Below are 24,518 nucleotides of genomic sequence, written 5' to 3' on the forward strand. Positions count from 1 at the left end.
ATTATAGATTTTCCCGGTAGATATCAAAGACATAGGACAAAATATATGAAAATATACAGTTAGGCCAAACATAACCTTTTTTTAGAAACAAAAGTATAAATATCTAATTGATATTCTAATTATATTTCTGAGATTTCAATTATTTATTGTTTTAGGTGAGAGTCTTAATTAGGAAAATTAGAGACCACAAATAAGTGGACATATATATGAATGTCCAAAGTTATTTTTATATATTATTAAGTAAAAATTAGCTCATTCATTCATTCATTCATTCATTTGCCAACCACTCTGAGCCAGGCCAAATGCCAGGCCATGTAGAAGCAGCAGTAAATGGAGTTTCCACTCAAGTTTTTGAGGTGAGTGAAGTGAAAGTAGTGATACGCCTAAAATTTTGATTAGGTCTTATTTAAGTGCCTTTTTACTCTTAAAATAGGAGCTTTATAATTAGCTAATTATGATTCCCTCAAATTGTACTTAGTATTCCATCTTTAGAGACACACAATTGACATAAATAGATATGAACCTACCAGTTTTTCTAGTTTCTCTAGTTTAAAACACTACTAAAGAAATACAAAATTAATTCTTTTAAGATGCAAGCATTTGTATACATACCATTTTAGAATGAGATTTCGCTAATGTATATCGTATTTGTGGATGTTTAATTCTCAGAGTTTACTGTCTAAATCTCTTCTGCAAAGGTTAAATACAACTTTCTACAGTTTATTTCTGTTATCAGATAATCCCTATTCTATTTTAAAATTCAGAAGATTCTAGTAATTAGAGTTGGCAATCTTAAATATGAGATTGACAATATGTACTTCCTAAATGAATCTTACAGGAAAAGAACAAATTCATTTAATTTTATTAATATCCCTGATAAGCATTTAGTGAACAATTCCAGGACAGGATCTTGATGACATCATAGACCTTGGAACAATGCTTGAATTATTACATTATAACATAGAATTTTCATGCATTCTTTTGATTTTTAGTGTCTAAAATGTCACTCTGTTCAATGGGCAAGCTCAAAATGAATGAGCATTTTCTCAGTACTAAGGATAAATCATTTCCTACCCATTTTCCGTATAATTTTAGTGTTGGAGCCACCATTCTTTTAACTATGTAATTATTCTATGGTTTTATTAAGGAATGAGAACTCTTATAAACCTAGTTATTTCCTCTAAAACATTCTCATTTGACCACTTTACACTAATTATATTTTTCAATTAACAGTCCATCAAAAGACCCAGAGGGGAGGATGAGTGGTCCATTTTCTATGATTATGTAGTAAAAGGTAACTAACTAGGATGCAGGATATTTTAAGATGCACAAATTCTAATTATAATTACTATAATAATTACAGAAAAGGTAACTCCAGTATTTTTCCAACCATTATAATTTTGGTCTTATAATATTTTTACTTCTTGAAAATTGTTAAGAATACAATTACAATACCTTGCATGAGTAATATGAAGCCCGAAAATATTGGGCTTGCTTTTAAAGATTCAGGACAAGTTTTCAAAATGTTAAAATATTGGCTGGTTCAACATATGCAAATCAATAAATATAATGCAGCATATAAACAGAACCAAAGACAAAAACCACATGATTATCTCAATAGATGCAGAAAAGGCTTTTGACAAAATTCAACAGCCCTTCATGCTAAAAACGCTCAATAAATTCGGTATTGATGGAATATATCTCAAAATAATAAGAGCTATTTATGACAAACCCACAGCCAATATCATACTGAATGGGAAAAAACTGGAAAAATTCCCTTTGAAAACTGGCACAAGACAGGGATGCCCCTCTCTCACCATTCCTATTCAACATAGTGTTGGAAGTTCTGGCTACCGCAATCAGGCAAGAGAAAGAAATCAAGGGTATTCAGTTAGGAAAAGAAGAAGTCAAATTGTTCCTGTTTGCAGATGACATGATTGTATATTTAGAAAACCCCATCGTCTCAGCCCAAAATCTCCTTAAGCTGATAAGCAACTTCAGCAAAGTCTCAGGATACAAAATTAATGTGCAAAAATCACAAGCATTCTTATACACCAGTAAGAGACAAACAGAAAGCCAAATCATGTGAACTTCCATTCACAATTGCTTCAAAGAGAATAAAATACCTAGGAATCCAACTTACAAGGGATGTAAAGGACCTCTTCAAGGAGAACTACAAACCACTGCTCAGTGAAATCAAAGAGGACACAAACAAATGGAAGAACATACCGTGCTCATGGATAGGAAGAATCAATATTGTGAAAATGGCCATACTGCCCAAGGTCATTTATAGATTCAATGCCATCCCCATCAAGCTACCAATGAGTTTCTTCACAGAATTGGAAAAAACTGCTTTAAAGTTCATATGGAACCAAAAAAGAACCTGCATTGCCAAGACAATCCTAAGTCAAAAGAACAAAGCTGGAGGCGTCACGCTACCTGACTTCAAACTATACTACAAGGCTACAGTAACCAAAACAGCATGGTACTGGTACCAAAACAGAGATATAGACCAATGGAATAGAACAGAGTCCTCAGAAATAATACCACACATCTACAGTCATCTGATCTTTGACAAACCTGAGAAAAACAAGCAATGGGGAAAGGATTCCCTATTTAATAAATGGTGCTGGGGAAATTGGCTAGCCGTAAGTAGAAAGCTGAAACTGGATCCTTTCCTTACCCCTTATACGAAAATTAATTGAAGATGGATTAGAGACTTAAATGTTAGACCTAATACCATACAAACCCTAGAAGAAAACCTAGGCAATACCATTCAGGACATAGGCATGGGCAAGGACTTCATGTCTAAAACACCAAAAGCAATGGCAACAAAAGCCAAAATTGACAAATGGGATCTAATTAAACTAAAGAGCTTCTGCACAGCAAAAGAAACTACCATCAGAGTGAACAGGCAACCTACAGAATGGGAGAGAATTTTTGCAATCTACTCATCTGACAAAGGGCTAATATCCAGAACCTACAAAGAACTTAAACAAATTTACAAGAAAAAAAACAAACAACCCCATCAAAAAGTGGGCAAAGGATATGAACAGACATTTCTCAAAAGAAGACATTCATACAGCCAAGAGACACACGAAAAAATGCTCATCATGACTGGCCATCAGAGAAATGCAAATCAAAACCACAATGAGATACCATCTCACACCAGTTAGAATGGCAATCATTAAAAAGTCAGGAAACAACAGGTGCTGGAGAGGATGTGGAGAAACAGGGACACTTTTACACTGTTGGTGGGATTGTAAACTAGTTCAACCATTATGGAAAACAGTATGGCGACTCCTCAACGATCTAGAACTAGAAGTACCATATGACCCAGCCATCCCATTACTGGGTATATACCCAAAGGATTATAAATTATTCTACTACAAAGACACATGCACACGTATGTTTATTGCGGCACTATTCACAATAGCAAAGACTTGGAATCAACCCAAATGTCCATCTGTGACAGACTGGATTAAGAAAATGTGGCACATATACACCATGGAATACTATGCAGCCATAAAAAAGGATGAGTTTGTGTCCTTTGTAGGGACATGGATGCAGCTGGAAACCATCATTCTCAGCAAACTATCACAAGAACAGAAAACCAAACACTGCATGTTCTCACTCATAGGTGGGAACTGAACAATGAGATCACTTGGACTCGGGAAGGGGAACATCACACACCGAGGCCTATCATGGGGAGGGGGGAGGGGGGAGGGATTGCATTGGGAGTTATACCTAATGTAAATGACGAGTTGATGGGTGCTGACGATTTGATGGGTGCAGCACACCAACATGGCACAAGTATACATATGTAACAAACCTGCACGTTATGCACATGTACCCTAGAACTTAAAGTATAATAATAAAAAAAAAATGTTAAAATATTATACAAAAATGAAATAGAGGTGGGGCATGGTGGTTCATGCCTGTAATCCAGCACTTTGGGAGGCCGAGGAGGGAGGATCACTCAAGGGCAAGAGTTCGAGACCAACCTGGCCAACATGGTGACACCTCGTCTCTACGAAAAATACAAAAATTAGCCGGGTAGGGTGGCATGTGCCTGTAATTCCAATTACTCTGGACGCTGAGGCAGGAGAATTGCTTGAACCCAGGAGGCGGAGGTTGCAGTGAGCTGAGACTGCACCACTGCAGTCCAGTTTGGGCAACAAGAGTGAAACTCTGTCTCAAAACAACGACGACAAAATGAAATAGAAGTCTGAACTTTCACAAGTGAGAGAATACCAGTCTTAAGTGGTGTGAAACTGGTTACAAATTTATTTATTGGTTCAAGGAACTGACATGTTTTTGATCACCAATTCTGTGCCAGGTTTTTTTCTAGACACTAGAATAATAAACAAGGCAGATATAATTCCTGCTCTCATTAAACTTATATTTTGGCCAAATTAAACAACAACAATAAGAACATAACATGAACAAGAAAACTATGAGATAAATGCTACATGGATAATTCAAATACAGTAATTTTAAAGAGTGACCCAGGTGGGGCAGCTCATGCCTGTAATCCATAGCACTTTGGGAGGCTGAAGCAGGAGAATCCTTTGAGTCCAGGAGTTCAAGACCACCCTGGGCCACATGACAAAACCTTGCCTCTATTAAAAAAAAAAGAATTGCGGGGGGTGGGGTTGGGGAGAGGGCACGGTGGCTCATGCCTGTAATCCCAGCACTTTGGTAGGCCGAGGTGGGCGGATCATGAGGTCAAGAGATCGAGACCATCATGGCCAACATGGTGAAACCCTGTGTCTACTAAAAATACAAAAATTAGCTGGGCGTGGTGGCGCAGGTCTGTAGTCCCAGCTATTCAGGAGGCTGAGGCAGGAGAATTGCTTGAACCCGGGAGGCGGAGGTTGCAGTGAGTTGAAATCGTGCCACTGCACTCCAGTCTGGCAACAGAGCCAGACTCCATCTCAAAAAAAAAAAGGGAGGGGGGGCGACCTGATGGCCACTTTAGTTGCTAAAGGAAGGCCCCTCTGAAGATGTGGCATTGAACAGAGATCTGAGTGACAAGAAGCCAGTAATGTGAAGTCCAGAGCATTTCATGTAGAGTATTCCAGCCAAGGCAAATGTTCTAAGGCAGGAACTAGCTTGACATGCTTAAAGAACTCCAAGAATGTCAATTCGCTACAGTGGGATGGATATAAAGGAGTAGGAAGCAATGAGGTCAGAGATAGGGGTGGAGCTATCTTATATTTTAGGACAGGGTAAGGATTTATATTTATGTTCTCAGAAGAATGAGAAGTAATGGAAGTATTTTAAGCAGAGAAATCAGATTTGGTTTATATTTTAAAATAATTACTTGGCCTCTTTCTGCTTATGCAGGGGTGAGAGGGAACAGAGTGCATGCAGGAAGGTGAGTTTAGGGCTTACTGCAGTGTCTAGGTGAGACAATATAGTGTCATAAACTGATGTGACAGTTGCAGAGATAGAGGGAAAAGGGTGGATTTGAGATATATATTTGGTAACACAAAGGTCAGAGTTTGCTTTTGGCTTGAATATGGAGCCAGGGGAGAGAAGAATTGAAGGATTTCCAGATTTTTGACTGTAGTGACTGGGTGGATAGATAATATTACTATTTAAAAGATGGAGAAGACTAGAGAGGTGGAGGTTCCATTTGAAATATGTTAGAAATCCGGGTGGAGGTACTAAGGAAGCAATTGCTTTTACAAAGTTTGGAGTCCCGGGAGAGATCAGGATTGGAGATACAAATCTGGAAGTCATTGGCATATGGATAGTATTTAAAAGCCATGGGCCTGGATGGGGCAGATAAGAGGAGCTCCCAGACTAAAAAGAGAAGATTGCTTGGAAAATGCCTAAATAATATTCTAATGCAGTTGAGATTTAAGTTGTTAGAAGAAAAATTTAGAGGAAAAAACAGTAAGTTCAGTTTTTAGTACATTATAGTTGAAGATATCTAAGTGAAAATGTCAAATAGGTGGTGGGGTATGCGTTTGGAATTGAGGGGAGAGACCTGCACTTTTCGAAGGACTGTTTTTCAAAACAGAAGGGCAAAAAACACAACTTTTTACCCTACCTCCAAACAATACCCAAACCCAGCCCTTCTGAATAACATGAACATTGCTAACCTATATTTTCCTAATAACAGAAAGCATAAGGAAAATACACTTTTCTGAGTAGCAATATTTTTATACTTGCGTTTTCTTAATGTTTTTTGCCAAGAGTTTATATCTCACCAGTGTGTATTTTATTCTCTGATTTTTTATTCTTGGATAAGAGTTTAATTTCTGAAGTGAGGGTGTAAGAAATAATATCTAAAAGCTGTGTCAACTGCCAGAAGTTAAATTTTATCAGTTTTTCCCTATTCTAATAGAAAATTAGGAGGCTTCTGGGTATTTGCACTATCTTCAAATATATATGCCTTCAAATATACACCTTGATCCATACACCATATCATAGTGCATATATTCATAGACTTATATCTTTTCTCCTATGCTATAGGAGAAGCTCCCTCATTAGATTGTAAGCCTCACAAGGGTTTAGGTCTTGCCTGTTTTCACCACTGTATCCTAAAAAGTAAATAAAAGCAAATACAAAATCAAGGAGAGAGGAGTCAATAAAGGCAAATAAATGGGCAGGGAGCCAGAGGGTAGCAGAGGAAGCACACGACATGCAAAACCTGAGCACAGCTAGAGCAACAGACAGGGAAGGACTCGAAAAAGGAGGGAAACAAAGTGGTGGCCATGAGGGAGAGGAAGAGGACGACCCGGGGGTCAGAGAGCAAGGAGGAGGGTCGAGAAGGAAGAACGCAGGAGAGAAGGGAGCAAGGTGGGTAAGGGAGTCGGGGAGAAGAAGGGCCAGGAGAAAAGGGGGCTTTTTAGATTTCAAGGAATAGGAGAGAGGGGAGGCAAATGAGCCCAGGGGAGCAAGAGAGGGTATGTAAGAGAAAAAGGAAATGAGATACCTTGTTTGAAAGCACTTGCTCCACTTCAGGAACTAAAGAAATATTAGTTTCACTCATTCAAATTAATTTCAAACTTGATTTCCTTAAAAAAAAATCCTAAATCCTTCTGAAATAAAGTTAATTTTATGGCAAACAACAGAATACTGTAGTGGTTAGGAGAATGGGTTTGAACACCATTGCCACCCAGCATCATCTGAGGATCTGGCAAAGGGGAATTGTTTGATACCACTAAGGGTGTAGAGAACAACGGAAATTTATAAAGATAATACTTCTCCTGCTGCAAAGCACTATCCTAAGTGCTTTCCACATGTTAATTGAATACTCACAATAACTTGATGAGGTGAGAATATTGAGGCACCTAGAAATTTAAGTAACTAGCCCAAGGTCACAGATCTTACAAGTGAAAGAGCTGGGTTTTTAACTCAAGCAGTGTGGTTTTGGAATTAGTGACTTTATTCACTACATACACAGACTCTCAAAGAGATTAACAGAGAGTGTATAAACATAATTTGAGAACATAATTACCCTAAAAAATGATGGATCTTATTCATGATCAAAACAGCAATTATAACTAGAGAAACAAGGCTCTTTCACACCATTGCTAAAGGAGAATCTGTAATAAAAAGATAAAATCAGGAGAAAATACGACAAAAGTCCATTATGACCAGTACATTATACTAATAACAGCTTCTTGAATTGGATAATTTTATTTTGGACTTTTTTGTTCTTCTTTCTGTTTTCTCTTTCATGTAATTAATCTGTTGCTAAAATTTCACTCTAAATTTTCTGCAGAATTATTTTTAGGATTATCGTTTCTTCTTCTAAGGAAACTAGCAGGGGCGCCACAGCTGGATTAATAAAGAATTTGGAGTGAGAGAGATGAATGTCAGTGGAAGCAGATAATAGCCAACAGTTATAATCAATTTCCTTTGAATTAAATATTTTAATTGCTCCTCAAATCCAATGTCAGTTAGAATCCTCACTGGATGCGAAACTATGAATCAGGGTTAGCAGCTCATAAGGACTGTCCCCACATGGCCCTAAGGTATTGGAAGAGGAGGAGGAGGAAGAGGCATTTCTCCTCCTAGTCCTTGCCATGGGCATTAAATACATCCTTCAGTCCAGGGCCATTCTGCATAATATATGGTGGGAAGACAAGGATAACATGAGAAGAGACTTTTAAAACAGCGAATTTTGGGGCCGGGCGCGGTGGCTCAAGCCTGCAATCCCAGCACTTTGGGAGGCCAAGACGGGCGGATCACGAGGTCAGGAGATCGAGACCATCCTGGCTAACACAGTGAAAACCCGTCTCTACTAAAAAAATACAAAAAACTAGCCGGGTGAGGTGGCAGGCGCCTGTAGTTCCAGCCACTGGGGAGGCTGAGGCAGGAGAATGGCCTAAACCCGGGAGGCGGAGCTTGCAGTGAGCTGAGGTCCGGCCACTGCACTCCAGCCTGGGCGAGACTCTGTCTCAAAAAAATAAATAAGTAAAACAGCAAATTTCTCCCTAAACACTGCAAATTTCTCTATAAACAAGAAACACATAGACTCACTTTTTCATTGTAGATGTCCCCAAGCATTGTACTTGCTCTCACAAAATCTAGGCTTTGAAAATTGTTTCTTGCAATTTTCACAAACTTTTTCAAGTATTTAATTGCTTCTGTCGTATCTCCTTGGCTAGAATGAATGAAATAGGACATCAATGGAGTATCATCTCACTTAACGTCACATTAAAGAGAAAGTATCTTGTGTCTTTCCTGTAGAAAATGCAAGATGGTTATCAGGATAATGAGATTTAATGTATAAACATGAAATTAAAAATACACGGCTTGTTTTTGTTGGAGCATACATTGAGTTAAAACTGAAACTTGTAAATCCTCACGCATTGTTAATGGAAATGTAAAATGGTACATCTTCTTAACAACTTGGCAGTTCCTCGAAAACTTTAACATAGAGTTACCATATGACCCAGAAATTTTACTCCAAAATATATACCCAAGTGAAGCAAAACTATGTCAACACAAAAAGTCATATATATGAAAGTTCATAGCAGCATTAATCATAATAGCCAAGGCATGAAAACAATTGAAATGTATATCAACTGATGAATGAGTAAACAAAATATGGTGTATACCTACAATGAAATATTATTCAGTCTTAAAAACGAATGAGGTAGGCCAGGCACGGTGGCTCACACCTGTAATCCCAGCACTTTGGAGGCCCAGACAGGTGGATCACGAGGTCAGGAGATCGAGACCATCCTGGCTAACACGGTGAAACCCCGCCTCTACTAAAAATATAAAAAATTAGCTGGGCATGGTGGCGGGTGACTGAAGTCCCAGCTACTCAGGAGGCTGAGGCAGGAGAATGGCGTGAACACAGGAGGTGGAACTTGCAGTGAGCTGAGATAGTGCCGCTGCACTCCAGCCTGGGCAACAGAGTGAGACTCAAAATCAAAATAAATAAATAAATAAAATAATGAGGTAGCGATGCATGTTGCAACATGGATGAAACTTGAAAATATGCTAAGTGAAAGAAACCAGACAACAGAAGATCACACACCATATGAGCCCATTTACACAATATGTCCAGAATGGCAAATCCATGAGATGGAATGTAGGCTAGTGGTCGCTAGAGGCTGAGGAAAGTGGAGGATTGAGAAATGACAAATAATGGGTACAAGGTTTCCTTTTAGGGTGATTGAAATTAGATAGTGGCCATGGTTGCTCAATCCTGTGAGTATACTAAAAACCACTGAATTGTATTAAACTTTTAAAGTGAGGACTCTTTTAAATTGTAGATTTTTAAAGTCTACAATTGTTAAAGTCATAATTGTATAGCATATGAATTATGTCTCACTATAGTTTATAAAAGGTGAATACTAGCTTGTTCTTGAAAGCTTTCATTGGTAGTGAAAGCTCAGGTGTCATTAAAGTCATATATCCTCACAAAATGTTCAGGAAGACATAATTTCTAGCAGATAATCTGTCATATAGTAAGCATTAATACATTTTTGAATGAAGTAATGTTGAAAATTTGAGAAGGGAGACACATACGCTGCACACATGAAAGCTAAGCATCCAGGTAAACTGTGAGAACCTTAAGGCATATAGATGTTTGGAGTCTAAGACTGTAAACTCCTGACCCTTGGATATTCCAGTAACGTCAAGAAACTTTGGGAGTCTAGCAAATGTCCCAAAATTTGCTAGTTGCTGGGGAATAGGGTTCCTGTGCTTGAAGTGTTTCACTGTCAGTTTGGAGAAATAAGTGTATAAATTCATATGTGAGATCAACTGTGACAGGTACTGACTTGAGTACAGTGCTTTGAAACCTGGAGTACATTCATTTGCCTATCCTCATAAAAACATGTCTAGTGTTTTTGTTGTTGTTGTTTTCTAGGTTTTCTAAATGTGACTCCAAATTCTTTTGGCTATTTCTAAAGACTGAGCCCACCTCTCAACTGGGGCTGTTTAAAAGAGTATGTTGCAAGTTCAGAAAGTACTTTCTTAAAAAAAAAAAAAAAGGGTGGGGGATACATGTGTAGAATGTGCAGGTTTGTTCCATAGGTCTACGTGGGCCATGGTGGTTTGCTGCACCTATTGACCCATCCTCTAAGTTCCCTCCCCTCACTCCCCACCCTTCCACAGGCCCTGGTGTCTGTTGTTCTCCTTTCTGTGTCCATGTGTTCTTAGTGTTCAACTCCCACTTATGAGTGAGAACATGCGGTGTTTGGTTTTCTGTTCCTGTGCTAGTTTGCTGAGGATGGTGGCTTCCAGCTTCATCCATGTCCCCACAAAGCACGTGATCTCATTCCTTTTTATGGCTGCATAGTATTCCATGGTATATATGTACCACATTTTCTTTATCCAGTCTATCATTGATGGGCATTTGGGTTAGTTCCATGTCTTTGCTATTGTAAATAGAGTTGCAATAAACATACGTGTGCATATATCTTTATAGGTTTACTGAATCATTTTCTGTAGGATCCTTAGGTATATATCCAGTAACGGGATTACTGGGTCAAATGATATTGCTGCTTCTAGATCTTTTAGGAATTGCCATACTGTCTTCCACATTGGTTGAACTAATTTACACTTCCACCAACAGCATAAAAGTATTCCTGTTTCTCCACAGTCTTGCCAGAATCTATTTTCCTGACTTCTTAATAATTGCCATTCTGACTGGCGTGAGATGGTATCTCCTTGTGGTTTTGATTTGCACTTCTATGATGATCAGTGATGTTGAGCTGTTTTTCATGTTTGTTGGCTGCATAAATGTCTTCTTTTGAGAAGTGTCTGTTCATATCCTTTGCCCACTTTTTGATGGGGTTGTTTTTTCCTTGTGAATATATTTAAGTTCCTTGAAAATTCTGGATATTAGACCTTTGTCAGTGGGTGGATTGCAAAAGTGTTCTCCCATTCTGTAGGTTGTCTGTTCACTCTGATGATAGTTTCTTTTGCTGTGCAGAAGCTCTTCAGTTTAATTAGATCCCATTTGTCAATTTTTGTTTTTGTTGCCATTGCTTTTGGTGTTTTTGTCATGAAGTCATTGCCCATGCCTATGTCCTGAATGGTATTGCCTAGGTTTACTTCTAGGGTTTTTATGGTTTGGGGTTTTACATTTAAGTCTTCAATTCATCTTGAGTTAGTTTTTGTATAAGGTGTAAGGAAGGGGTCCAGTTTCAGTTTTCTTCATATGGTTAGCCAGTTTTCCCAGCACCATTTACTTAATAGCAGATCCTTTCCCCATTGATTGTTTTTGTCAGGCTTGTTGAAGATCAGATGGTTGTAGATGTGTGGTGTTATTTCTGAGGTCTTTGTTCTGATCCACTGGTCTATATGTCTGTTTTGGTACCAGTACCATGCTGTTTTGGTTACTGCAGCCTTGTAGTATAGTTTCAAGTCAGGTAGCATGATGCCTCCAGCTTTGTTCTTTTTGCTTAAGATTGAATTGGCTACATGGTGTATTCTTTGATTCCACATGAAATTTAAAATAGTTTTTTCTAATTCTGTGAAGAATGTCTATGGTAGTTTGATGGGAATAGCATTGAATCTATAAATTACTTTGAGCAGTATGGCCATTTTCAAGATATTCATTCTTTCTATCCATGGAGATGGAATGTTTCTCCATTTGTTTGTTTTCTCTCTTATTTCCTTGAGTAGTGATTTGTAGTGCTCCTTGAAGAGGTCCTTCACATCTCTTGTTAGCTGCATTCCTAGGTATTTTATTCTCTTTGTAGCAATTGTGAACGGGAGTTCATTCATGATTTGGATCTCTGCTTGCCTACTGTTGGTGTAAAGGAATACTTGTGATTTTTGCACATTGATTTTGTATCCTGAGACTTTGCTGAAGTTGCTTCTCAGCTTAAGGATGTTTTGGGCTAAGACAATGGGATTTTCTAAATATACAATCATGTCATCTGCAAACAGAGACAATTTGACTTCCTCTCTTCCTGTTTGAATACGCTTTATTTCTTTCTCTTGCCTGATTGCCCTGGCCAGAACGTCCAATACTATGTTGAATAGAAGTGGTGAAAGAAGGTATCCTTGTCTTGTACCAGTTTTCAAAGGGAATGCTTTCAGCTTTTGCGCACTCAGTATGATATTGGCTGTGGGTTTGTCATAAATAGCTCTTGTGATTTTGAGAGATGTTCCATCAATACCTAGTTTATTGAGAGTTTTTAACATGAAGGGATGTTGAATTTTATCGAAGGCCTTTTCTGTATCTATTGAGGTAATCCTGTGGGCTTTGTCATTGGTTCTGGTTTATGTGATGGATTACGTTTATTGATTTGCTTATGTTGAACCAGCCTTGCATCCCAGGGATAAAGCTGACTTGATTGTGGTGGATAAGCTTTTAATGTGCTGCTGGAATCAGTTTGCCAGTATTTTATTGAGGATTTTCACATTGATGTTCATCAGGGATATTGGCCTGAAATGTTCTTTTTTTGTGGTGTCTCTTCCCGATTTTGGTAACAGAATGATGCTGGCTTCATAAAATGAGTTAGAGGAAATTCCCTCTTTTTCAATTGTTTGGAATAGTTCCAGAGGAATAGTACCAGCTTCTCTTTGTGTATCTGGAAGAGTTCAGCTGTGAATTTGTCTGGTCCTGGGATTTTTTGGTTGTTAGGCTATTAATCACTGCCACAATTTCAGAGCTTGTTATTGGTCTATTCAGGGATCCAACTTCTTCCTGGTTTAGTCTTGGTAAGGTGTATGCATCCAGAATTTATGCAATTCTTCTAGATTGTCTAGTTTATTTGTGTAGAGGTGTTTACCGTGTTCTGTAGTGGTAGTTTTTATTTCTGTGGGGTCAGTGGTGATATCCCCTTTATCATTTTTTATTGTGTCAATTTGATTCTTCTTTCTCTTCTTCTTTATTAGTCTTGCTAGCAGTTTATCAATTTTGTTAATTTTTTCATAAAACCAGCTCCCAGATTCATTGATTTTTTTGGAGGATTTTTCGTGTTTCTATCTCCCTCAATTCCTCTATGATGTTAGTTATTTCTTGTCTTCTGCTAGCTTTTGGATTAGTTTTCTCTCACCTCTCAAACTCTTTTAATTGTGAGGTTAGGGTGTCTATTTTAGATTTTTTCCACTTTCTCCTGTGGGCATTTAGTGCTATAAATTTCCCTCTTAACACTGTTTTAGCTGGTAGAGTTTCTGTTATGTTGTCTCTTTGTTCTCATTGGTTTCAAATAACTTCTTAATTTCCATCCTAATTTCATTATTTATCCAGTAGTCATTCAGGATCAAGTTGTTCAATTTCCATATAATTTTGCAATTTTGAGTGAGTTTCTTAATCCTGAATTCTAACTTGATTGCACTGTGATCTGAGAGACTGTTTATTATGACTTCAGTTGTTTTGTATTTGCTGAGGAGTGTTTTACTTCCAATTATGTGGTCAATTTTAGAATAAGTGCCATGTGGCACTGAGAAGAGTGTATATTCTGTTGATTTGGGATAGAGAGTTCTGTAGCTGTCTACTAGGTCCACTTGACCCAGAACTGAGTTCAAGTCCTGAATATTCTTGTTAATTTTCTGTCTCGTTAATCTGCCTAATACTGACAGTGGGTTGTTAAAGTCTCCCACTATTATTGTGTGGGAGACTAAGTCTCTTTGTAGGTCTCTAAGAACTTGCTTTATGAATCTGGGTGCTCCTGCATTGGGTGCATATATATTTAGAATAATTAGTCCATCTGGTTGAATTGTTCCCTTTACCATTATGTAATGCCCTTCTTTGTCTTTTTGAATCATTCTCTGGCTGCCCTTAACAGTTTTTCCTTCATTTCGACCTTGGAGAATCTGATGATCATGCTTCTTGGGGTTGATCTTATCCTGGAGTATATTAATGGTGTTCTCTGTATTTTCTGAATTTGCATGTTGGCTTGTCTTGCTAGGTTGGAAAAATTTTCCTGGATAATATCCTGAAGTGTATTTTCCAGCTTGTTTCCATTCTCTTCATCTCCTCTGGTACTCCAATCAATTGTAGGTTTGGTCTTTTTATGAAATCCCATATTTCTTGGAGGCTTTGTTCATTCCTTTTCATTCTTTTTTCTCTATTCTTCTTTGCACGTCTTATTTCAGTAAGATGGCCTTCAAACTCTGATATCCTTTCTTCTGCTTGGCTGATTCGGCTGTTGATACCTGTGTACGCTTCATGAAGTTCTCGTGCTGTGTTTTTCAGCTCCATCAGGTCGTTTATGTTCCTCTTTCAACTGGTTGTTCTAGTTAGGAATTCCTCTAACCTTTTATCAAGGTTCTTAGCTTGTTTGTATTGGGTTAGAACATGCTCCTTTAACTCATCTTAGGTTTTTATTACCCATCTTCTGTAGTCTACTTCTGCCACTTCATCCATTTGATCTTTCGTCCATGTCTGTGCCCACATCCCTTGGCTGGAGGGAGGGGTCTCCTCTTCCCCGTGTGGCTCTCAGGTGGGCCACCACACCACACTGCTCTCCTCTCTCTCCGTGGGTCACGCCTGCCTTTTATTCAATTTTGATGACAGAACCTGGATACCTTGGTTGCTGGTGAAGGATTCACTCACTTATTATGGTTTATTTTGATGGGAGCCCCAGCTTTTAGTAGACCATCTTGGCCTCGCACCCACCAGTAGCATTTCTATATGCCCCAGAATGTATTTTCAATGGAGTTTATTTTTAAAAAGTATTGGTAGGATTAGGGTTATCTCCTTGCATAACCTCCCAAGGTTTGAAAAACATTCATTTTCACAAGTAAACACTGATATGTTTGTAAAAATAAGTTAGATTACTTTAAAGTCAAAATGAGTTATGGTGGAATTTAGGAAGATGTAGGTTTGAATCTCAGCTCAGCCTCTTAGATTAATAACTTTGATTATACTAAAGTTATGAAACTAAAGAAAACTTTTGTTTCTTCATTTTAAAAATGGCCACAAGTTGCTGTGGGATGAAAAATTGTGTAAATGTATAGCTTGGCATGTAGTAGGGATTCAATAAATGGCACTTGTGTTATTATTATCTCTCAGTGAAATAAACAACTATCACATTGACAGCTCTCTACTTGACATTGTCTACCACAAGCCAAGAGGCAAATTCAATTTAGCTAAGCAATCCTTCCTGAAAACATTCATCATATGATGAATTAAACACTCTGATTTGAATGTATGTTCTGCAAATCAGTCACATAAAGTCTATTTCCTAAGGGGAAAAATCAAAGTGCTCACATTTTTTGTTTACTTGAGTATCAAGTACCATCAAATACTTTTTTCTCTTATTGATAAAAGAGTGTTCTACACATCAGAAATAGGATGAAATTTTATGTTACCGCAGCTGTGAACACAACTTTTTAAAAGTCTGTCCTCACTTTTTCATACCAAAATTATGACTGATCTTCCACATATAGGCATAGGTCAATTCTCCAGAAAAAATATGAATTATTGGAGGAAATTTTCAAATGCAGGCATAGAGTAAAATATAATGAGAGGTTCACCGATTATTTTAATTTAAATATTTGTTTTGTGAAACTAAAAGTTATCGAGAGAGCTTGAGTATTAAATATTAATAAAGAAAATACATTATTTAGAATTTTGAGTGAACTTGTGGTTCTAGGACTAAAAATGTTCTGTCAAATTGTTAATTTTTCACACACTTTCCTAGACTATAATATTCAAGAAAAATTGATGGGGGAAAAATGATGATTTCTCTGAATATCACTTTAAAACCTTAGGGAAAATTATGATTATTAATTATTTAGCTAAGATGGACTCGCTGAAGCTTATTTATGTTCATGTTTCTAAAAACCAATATATTTTTGAAGAAAGTACATTTTGAATTAGATTTGGCCTGCTGAGGATTGTTAAATCAAGATATATACAAACAAAGAAACAAGCGAAAAAACTAAGTTTAGAGTATGAGAAACACAAAATAGTATAAATAAACCTATTGCTGGGTAATTCAAGTCATTTTTCTTCCAGAGGAGCAACAGATCTCCAAAATATACAAAATTACCTAGAATTTGCTCTAACAAATAAAGCTAGAGAAAAAAGTGTTATCATTGTAAGTCATTTGCTTTACTCAATGAATGTAGAGATCTACAGTCAGCAAAGTTGTTAATGCAACATCTGAAATATTAACATTATATGCTGGTTAAAGGTTTTCCAAATTTAAAAGTTAGCAACAGATTCAGAAGCCATTCTTTTTATGGAAGGGGAAAACATGGAATATTTTCTTACAGAAAAGCTACAGCTTATTTGTATAAGTTAAAGGACAAGGTTAAAATGTTAGATAAATATTAATTCCAGTTTTCTATATGCAGTGCACAGGTGCAACTTGAACAGCATATTATATGGTATAATCATTAAATTCATTCAACCAGACCTTAGAGAGTTAAAAACATATATTCGGAGGAACAGGACTCCTCGGTCCAAAGAATGAGAATGAAACAGTGCAGAATATTTGTGTATCAAGGTGATTCCAGTTTCCAACTGGGAAAACAGGACCGTTAACACCCACGTCCCTTGACAACTGTCCAATTATGTATATCACACTTGGCCTACTGTTTGCAGTAGAAGTAATCAATAAAGGATGTGGTTGAGTGAACATAGATTTTGGTTGAACCAATGCATGAAAACTTAATCATTTACTCAGAGAGAAGAAATCAAATAGAGCAGAGATGAAACAGTCACTAAGGGGTTTGTTGATTGTGCCACCAAGTTTGTGGGCCACAGATGAAAGTAATAAGGCAAATGGGATCAGCGACAGGAGAAAATGCAAAAAGCTATTCTTAATTTCATGAATTAATAGATATGTTTTGATGTATTTTTTTGGTCATTTTTAGGACATTTCACATCAAAGCCTGGATGTTCCACTTTAAAGAATATATGAAAATTACTAGGGCGTGTCATTTCTCTCAAGCAAGAAAAAATTAATTTTCAGCTATAACAGAAAGGTAATTTTCATACTTGAAACTTTGTGCTGATTGATTTAAAGATCTCCATTGTGGAAAGTTTTCTAGGAAATAATTTAACTCGAGTTTGCAAGAAAATTTACAATTGGTATGGAATAAACCCAGAGATGGGTTAGTTGTGACCAATAAGTATTAAACATATTTTTGTGAATTTTTTCTCTGTATTTTTTAAAATAATCTGAGTATTTTGGAAAGTTGTGACATTTCTGTAAATGAACTACTTCAGTAAATGAGGCAAAAAAAGAAATGCCATAAGGAAAATATAGGGATTTTCTCTCTCTGTATTTACTCAAACTGTCTGTATGATAATAATATTTACTTGGAATTTCTCAACTCACTTTCTCTTTGTTTTATGGACCATAATTCTAGCTTTTATTGTAGTTTCACAAGGCGATTGTTAGTATTTTAGAACATCAACTCTTTTCTTCACTATTATTCCAAGCAGGGGAAGAACGACATTACAAATGCTTATTTTCTGCTATGTTGCTTAAAGTCTTATGCAATTAATATTATTCAGATCAATGGCAAAAATAACAAAACTTGTTCACTTATTAACACCTTCCCCAATAACTCTAACACCAAGTCTGTATCTATTAATAATATCACCAGACAGGCAACTCTGTATTACCAAATCCTCAGTCTTGAGGGATTGTGGTGTGTTTTTCAATTGAGGGCTTAGTATAAATTCTTATAATCATTTTAGAAGCTTCCAGCCTTAGATCTTATTCACCGTTCATGCACGCTCAGTTGATGGCCTTAGACACACACTTATCCTAGACATGGCTATCCTCTTCCATTTCCTTTAAAGATATAAAATATGTTTATAGAGATAGGGCTACCATTAGTGAAACTTGTGCAATTGCATAGGTTAGGAAAAAGAGATTTAGAGGTGATGCTAAGCTTCATATGCAATTTGATTTATTTCCTAGCTGCCACCACCATAATTTCCTCTATTTGGGCTGTAGTCTGTTTCTTGCATGTTGCTACTAACCTGAGAAGGACAATTTAGGGCTATGAAAGGGCTGGTACATGTGTGTGTTTGTGTTTATGTGTGTGGGTATGTGCATGTGTGTTTGTGTGCACATGCATGTTTACTGAAGGATATCAAGTCTTTCAAGCAAAATGTTCTAAAAATGATCACAGAATTTACATCAAAGCATTTATTCAATGAGTGGACTTGATTTAATAATGCTTTACGCTATTCAAGATGCTGTTGTCTATCTTATAGAATTTTAGGTTTGGAAACATCTGCCTGTTAGTAGATCACCCTTTTGAATTATTTTGCACAGATGTTGAAATAATATGTGGAGCCTTGCAGTCCCTGAGTGCTCCTCTATAACCAACGACGATGCTGCAAAATCACAGATTTGGATTGGAAAGCTGGTTGTGGCCTTGAGACACTTTTTCACTACAACCTCAGAATAAGCATCCCCTGCACTGTCTTGTGCTTTGTATAACATTATAAAATTAAGAATCCATGTCTACCATGAAATCACTGGTGGCTTTATTGTACTTTAGTAGATGGGAATTCTTTTTATAATTAATTTTTTTTTTTTTTTAATAGAGATAGGTTCTCACTATGTGGCCTAGGCTGGTCTCGAACTCCTGCACTCAAGTGATCCTCCCACTTTGGCCTCCCAAAGTGCTGGGATTACAAGTGTGAGCCATTGTGCCTGGCCAGGAATTCTTATAAAAAGAATTCGTTTGCTTGGCATAAAAGTAAAATGGGGATAAATCTTCTTGCTCCTTTAAATGTTTGCTCTAAGGCACATTGGCAGGCTGCTGAGAGTGTTGGAACAGAGTGGTCCTCAGTCCTACCCAAAACACATTCAGCTTCATGATACATCAAATATAGCTCTGTTCCATCCCACTCCCAAGCTCCAAATAATACTTAAATAGGCAAATTAAAACATCAGATTGCCTGTTAGTGCCAAAATTAACCAGATAATTGTTCAGCTCTTCACTTAGCTTTGACTGTATCGACCAGGAATTCAAATCCTGGGATAGAGGCTAAAATATTCCAGATAAGAAGCAAGGCTAAGAGGTGAGAATTATTTGAAGACAGCCTTATGTCTCTGGAAGTTTCAAAAATAATTATAAAGACCATCAATAACCAAAGGGACATTTCAAGATTTGTCCTGTGACATAGTAAGTGCTTAGTAGATGTTTATAAATAAATTTTTCCCTTGAAGTTTTATCTCTTTATTAATTAATTTATTTATTTTTGAGATGAGGTCTTGCTATGTTGCCCAGGTTGGACTCAAACTCCTGGCTCCACGGATCTTCCCGTCTCAGCCTCCCAAGTAATTGGGATTACAGGACCCCACCACCACACTCAGCTTATCTCTCTAGTTATGCGGGAACACAACGGAAATGTCATTTGGTAAAAATTATTTTATAAACAAGTTAGGGGACACATTTATATGCTGCTACAAAGCAAAGCAAAGCAAAGAATGCAGTCCTTTTCTGCTGATTTTTGGGCAGTGATAACAGCAGAGTCAAGTAAGTTCACAATCAAATGTACAATCAGCAGAGCTGGTTTGTTCCAAATAGACATAAATTGAATTCTTATCAGTCTCTTCTTTGTATTCAACCATCTGCATCTTCTGGGTTGTTGTTTGGAAGTAAAAGTTTTTAAAAATAGCTGAGTTGGTCTTCCATGGACTAGTTACCATTCTTTATTTAGAAGGGTCACAACATTCAGAGGCTGCTTGCCTTACCCATGACTGGCTCTGTCTTTCTTGGGTAAACACCCATACTCTACTTTTCCTTTTTTTTTTTTTTTTTTTGAGACAGAGTTTCACTCTTGATGCCCTGGCTGGAGTGCAATCTCGGCTCACTGCATCTGCCACCTCCCAGGTTCAAGTGATTCTCCTGCCTCAGCCTCCCAAGTAGCTGGGATTACAGGAGCCCGCCTCCACGACTAATTTTTTTTTTTTTTTTTTTTTTTTTTTTGGTATTTTTAGTAGAGAGAGGGTTTCACCATGTTGGCCAGGCTGATCTCAAACTCCTTACCTCAGGTGATCTGCTCGCCTCGGCCTCCCAAAGTGCTGGGATTACAGGCGTAAGCCACCATGCCTGGCCTCTCCTTCTAAATATGTCTGCGTTCCTAAACCATTTATCCAGTGATTACTGCATTTTATTTATTTTGTAGGATATCTTTAATTTCATTGGTACTGATATTTTAAACTATGATTATTATGTTAGTAATGGTACTTATATAATGATTCCAATTTTACTTCACTAGGTACTTTTTAATGTTTCAAATGTCTTTGAAATACCAGTTTTACTTTTAAAACACCTCCTTGTATGTGTTTACAACTGAAATATAAATGGGAAGAAATTAGAACTTAACACAATCTATATCTGTTATTATAGTTACTGCTACAAACATTGCTATTGTTAAAAAGCTGTATCTTGGATATAAGATAACATAGTAAAAAACAAGGCCTTAACCGATAACTTCTCTTATTGTTATTATTTCTTAAGTCATAATGCTACTCTATAACAATCAAATGGAGTAAACAATGATTGCAAGACAATGACTGAAGGATGAATGATATACCTTCCATAGAAAAGTAGGTATCAGAAGTTGTTCATATATCTAAAATTTTCTGTTTTAAATGAAACATTGGAATATTGGTTTTAACTCCAGTTGTTTACCCAGATGTGCTCAAAGGAGAGATGTCTTAATAGAAAAGTATGACTGAAGCATAAATGGAAACTTTCCTCAAAGAAGAGATCTGGAAAGGTTACGGTGAGCCACAGCCACTGAAGCGTACTACATATTTCTGTGCTCTCTGCTTTCTTAACTTGTGAGATGTGACCCGATTTTTTTCTCTTTTATTCAAGGTCATCACTAAACTTACAGAAAACCGAAAAGAAAATACAACGAAGGGGGCATAGACAAAGAAGAGTTTAGATACGTATTTTAAAATACCAAAATGGTTTAAAATAACTTACGATGAAAGGGTCACTTAAGAAGGGCACTGCTTAAAATTTAAGCAGGCAGTAATGGAAAGCGACAGACCTCAAACAATTTAAGCCTTTCACAGTTGAGTGAATTCACAGTGACAGCAAGACCAGGATGTGCTAACTTACCTCTGCAGGACCTTGGCTATGGCTTCATAGGCTCTCCCCAGGCTGAGATCATCATCCAGTTCTGTGGAGATTTTACAGTAAGTGTCAAGGACCTATCAGGAAGAGAAATACATATTGAACATATAGCACAGCCAGATACACTGATGTTTCATTTCATAAGAGAAAAACTTAAAATTAATACTTGTTTTTAATGTCTATAAAAAATTTTATTGATTAAAAATTCATGTTGGTTTGGTTTATTTTTATCTGTAGTATAACTTGTTTTGTGGCAATCTCTTTAAGCCATGACAGTGAGGCCTTACTTTTGGATAAAATAATTCTTTTCTTGCACAATTCCCCAAATCTTCCAATTTATATAACTTAGGGGTGAATAAATAATTGAACGGTTTTTACAGTATTTTAAAATATGGGACTATTATCTAAGGTAATATAAGGCAGATTATAATATTCTACTATGATAGCTTAAATATCACTTTTCTTTCTATAAATAGCTATTTGAAAGACATGAATTTAGGTGCCAGGCAATTTCTAAATCTATCATTTTATTAGATGCATAGCTCACAGTTTGTGCATGTATACAGTTTACACTAAAAATATTTCTTACAAATGTATTTCATTACCAACAATCTCTTCAATAATCAAAAGATTACAGCTGCCACAGCCAAACATGTGATCTTAATTTAATTTAACACTGACATCATCTGTATGGTAGAATTTTCCCTTTTCCTTTTTTCCCTCTTTCAATGGCCGGAAGGAGAAAAATACATAAAATAGAATCCCCATTCTTCCTTTTTCCTTCATTATTACATGACCCAACCTATTACACACATGAGGACACAGGAAATCTCCAAAGACCTCTATGGAAATCCTTTTTGCACATTTTCTAAGAAAGAATTAGCAAAAGTCATTTGACGGCATTTGGAAGACAGAGTCAGTGTGAGGGACGACATAAAAACAACTCGTCTGTTACTGCCTGAATCAGGCAGCCTAGAAGGTTTAAGTTTGAGCAGCAGGGTTGATATTTTCTTTGCTTTCTTAGTGTCAATATTTGGGAAATAATTTCAATGAGGCTATTGTGACACGTCATAAAATTTGAGTTTCATGTGGTTTGCAAGTGACTGCTTGACATAATGCTGTTGTTAAAACTTATGGCTATATATTGACCCAGGGTTTTATTTCCTGCTAAAACCACAAAGTTCAAAATTTGGGTTTTTTTTTTTTGTACTTTAAAAACATATCTATTTTTAATAAATAATAACATATCTATCACCTCACCAAATTACCATTTGTTAATGTGGTAAGAATGTTAACAATGTATTATTTTAGCAATTTTGAAATATACATTATTATGACCTTTGATTTTCATTTTCAAGTCTCCTAACAACCCTGTGTAAACCTGAGAATATTCTTTTCACCCTGTCTTACACAACAAGTAGCACTTAGATCTAATCTGATATGAATTGACATAGACCTTTCTGAGTTAAAGGACAGTGCCTCTGAATTTTGTGAATTTATAAGATATCTTTTGGAATCCAAATATCAAAATATTTAGGAAGAGACTTTCTGGTGTCTTTTTAAGGTCCATATAATTTATATGATATTCTAGAAGTTTAAAGTAAACATGGAATATAATTATATTTTCTGCCAAAATAGTTCATTTGTTTTTTTCAGCAAATACCGTTATTGTGTCTCAGGCACGATGTTAGACCATAGGATCTTAAGTAGATGCGAATATGCCTGTAACCCTCAAGGCATTTATAGTTCAGTGCTCCAGACTTTGGACTGATACAACTATGGGAATTAACAATGACTGAAGACAGGTTTTTCCAGGGCTAAAGCTGTGCTTGTACTGTACCGCTCTCTCATGGCCCTGATCTTCATGGGCTCTGAAGCACATGGCAACAATCAGAGGTGCCCAATTTTATCTGTGAGGTGTGACTCTTCAACCCATGGATAGAAGGGTAGGTTCCCAAGTAAACAGAGGTAGATACTTCAGTGTTGATGGCTCCTATCCCACACCACTGTGCAATAATTCCTGGGAGCAGAGGGGCAAAAAACAGCTTTGGCCTTGCACTTGATTCCACAGTAGCTTCCCCATGGAGACAGACGTGGCCTGCCGAAATGAACACCAACCTTAGAATAAGAACACTTGGATTCATGTGCTAGCCTTCCATACCCAACACATTTGGGCCAGGAAATCTCTTTAAGTTTAATTTCCTCATAGTAAAACAGAAAGTCTACCTCTGAAAATGGTTGTGACACTGTGAGATAATATAAAGTGCTATGTAGATATTAGGATAAGAATTCTTTGGGAACCTGTTAATTAGCCACCAGTGAACAGCTCCTGGTAGGAGTGTCTCTCTTTAAAGTAAAGACAACTGATCTTTTCTGTGGTTTCAGAGAGTGGAGAGAGTGTGGGTATTTCTTTAAACAATCTACAGAAAAACAGGAAATATATAGGCAGTAGGACAAGTATAGTTCATTATTGACCAAGTAGGGAAAATGTCAATCACATGAAATTCACATGAGGGTCTTGCAAAGGAACTGCTCTGAATCAAAGACACATCCTCTGCTCCTCCGGAACATGAGCTGCAGTGGGAGAGAGGAGTGCATACAGGTGGAGTCATAAAAAGATTACTAGACAAAACACAGTGGATTGGCAAATTGTGTAGTTCAAACTAAAAAGCATTAAAATGAGTGGAAAAATAATATGATACTACAAATTCTGTAGAAGATACAGATGTTTTAATTTACAAGAAAAATTCAACCCTATTAAAAAGCGGGCAAAGGAGGTGAACAGACACTTGAAAAGATGACACACATGTGGCCAAAAAGCATACAGATAAAAGCTCAATATCAGTGATCATTAGAGAAATGCAAATCAGAACCACAATGAGATACCATCTATCATCAGTCAGGACAGCTATTATCAAAGTCAAAAAATAACATATGCTGGCAAAGGTTGTGGAGAAAAGAAAACGCTTATACACTGTTGGTGGGAATGTAAATTAGTTCAACCACAG

The 24,518-nt window shown here is 36.9% G+C and overlaps 1 protein-coding gene across 1 annotated transcript in view; it reads right to left on the minus strand.

The window, feature by feature from the left end:
* Positions 1 to 24,518, minus strand: part of TTC29 (tetratricopeptide repeat domain 29) — a 258,577-nt gene that overhangs the window by 119,192 nt on the left and 114,867 nt on the right. The window contains 2 exon segments of the mRNA XM_033215424.1: positions 8,503 to 8,626; positions 21,496 to 21,587. Of these exon segments, the coding sequence (XP_033071315.1) occupies positions 8,503 to 8,626; positions 21,496 to 21,587 (216 nt within the window).

This window comes from Trachypithecus francoisi, unplaced genomic scaffold, assembly GCF_009764315.1.
Source record: "Trachypithecus francoisi isolate TF-2019V2 unplaced genomic scaffold, Tfra_2.0 Lachesis_group1, whole genome shotgun sequence".
In the NCBI taxonomy this organism is placed as follows: Eukaryota; Metazoa; Chordata; class Mammalia; order Primates; family Cercopithecidae; genus Trachypithecus; species Trachypithecus francoisi.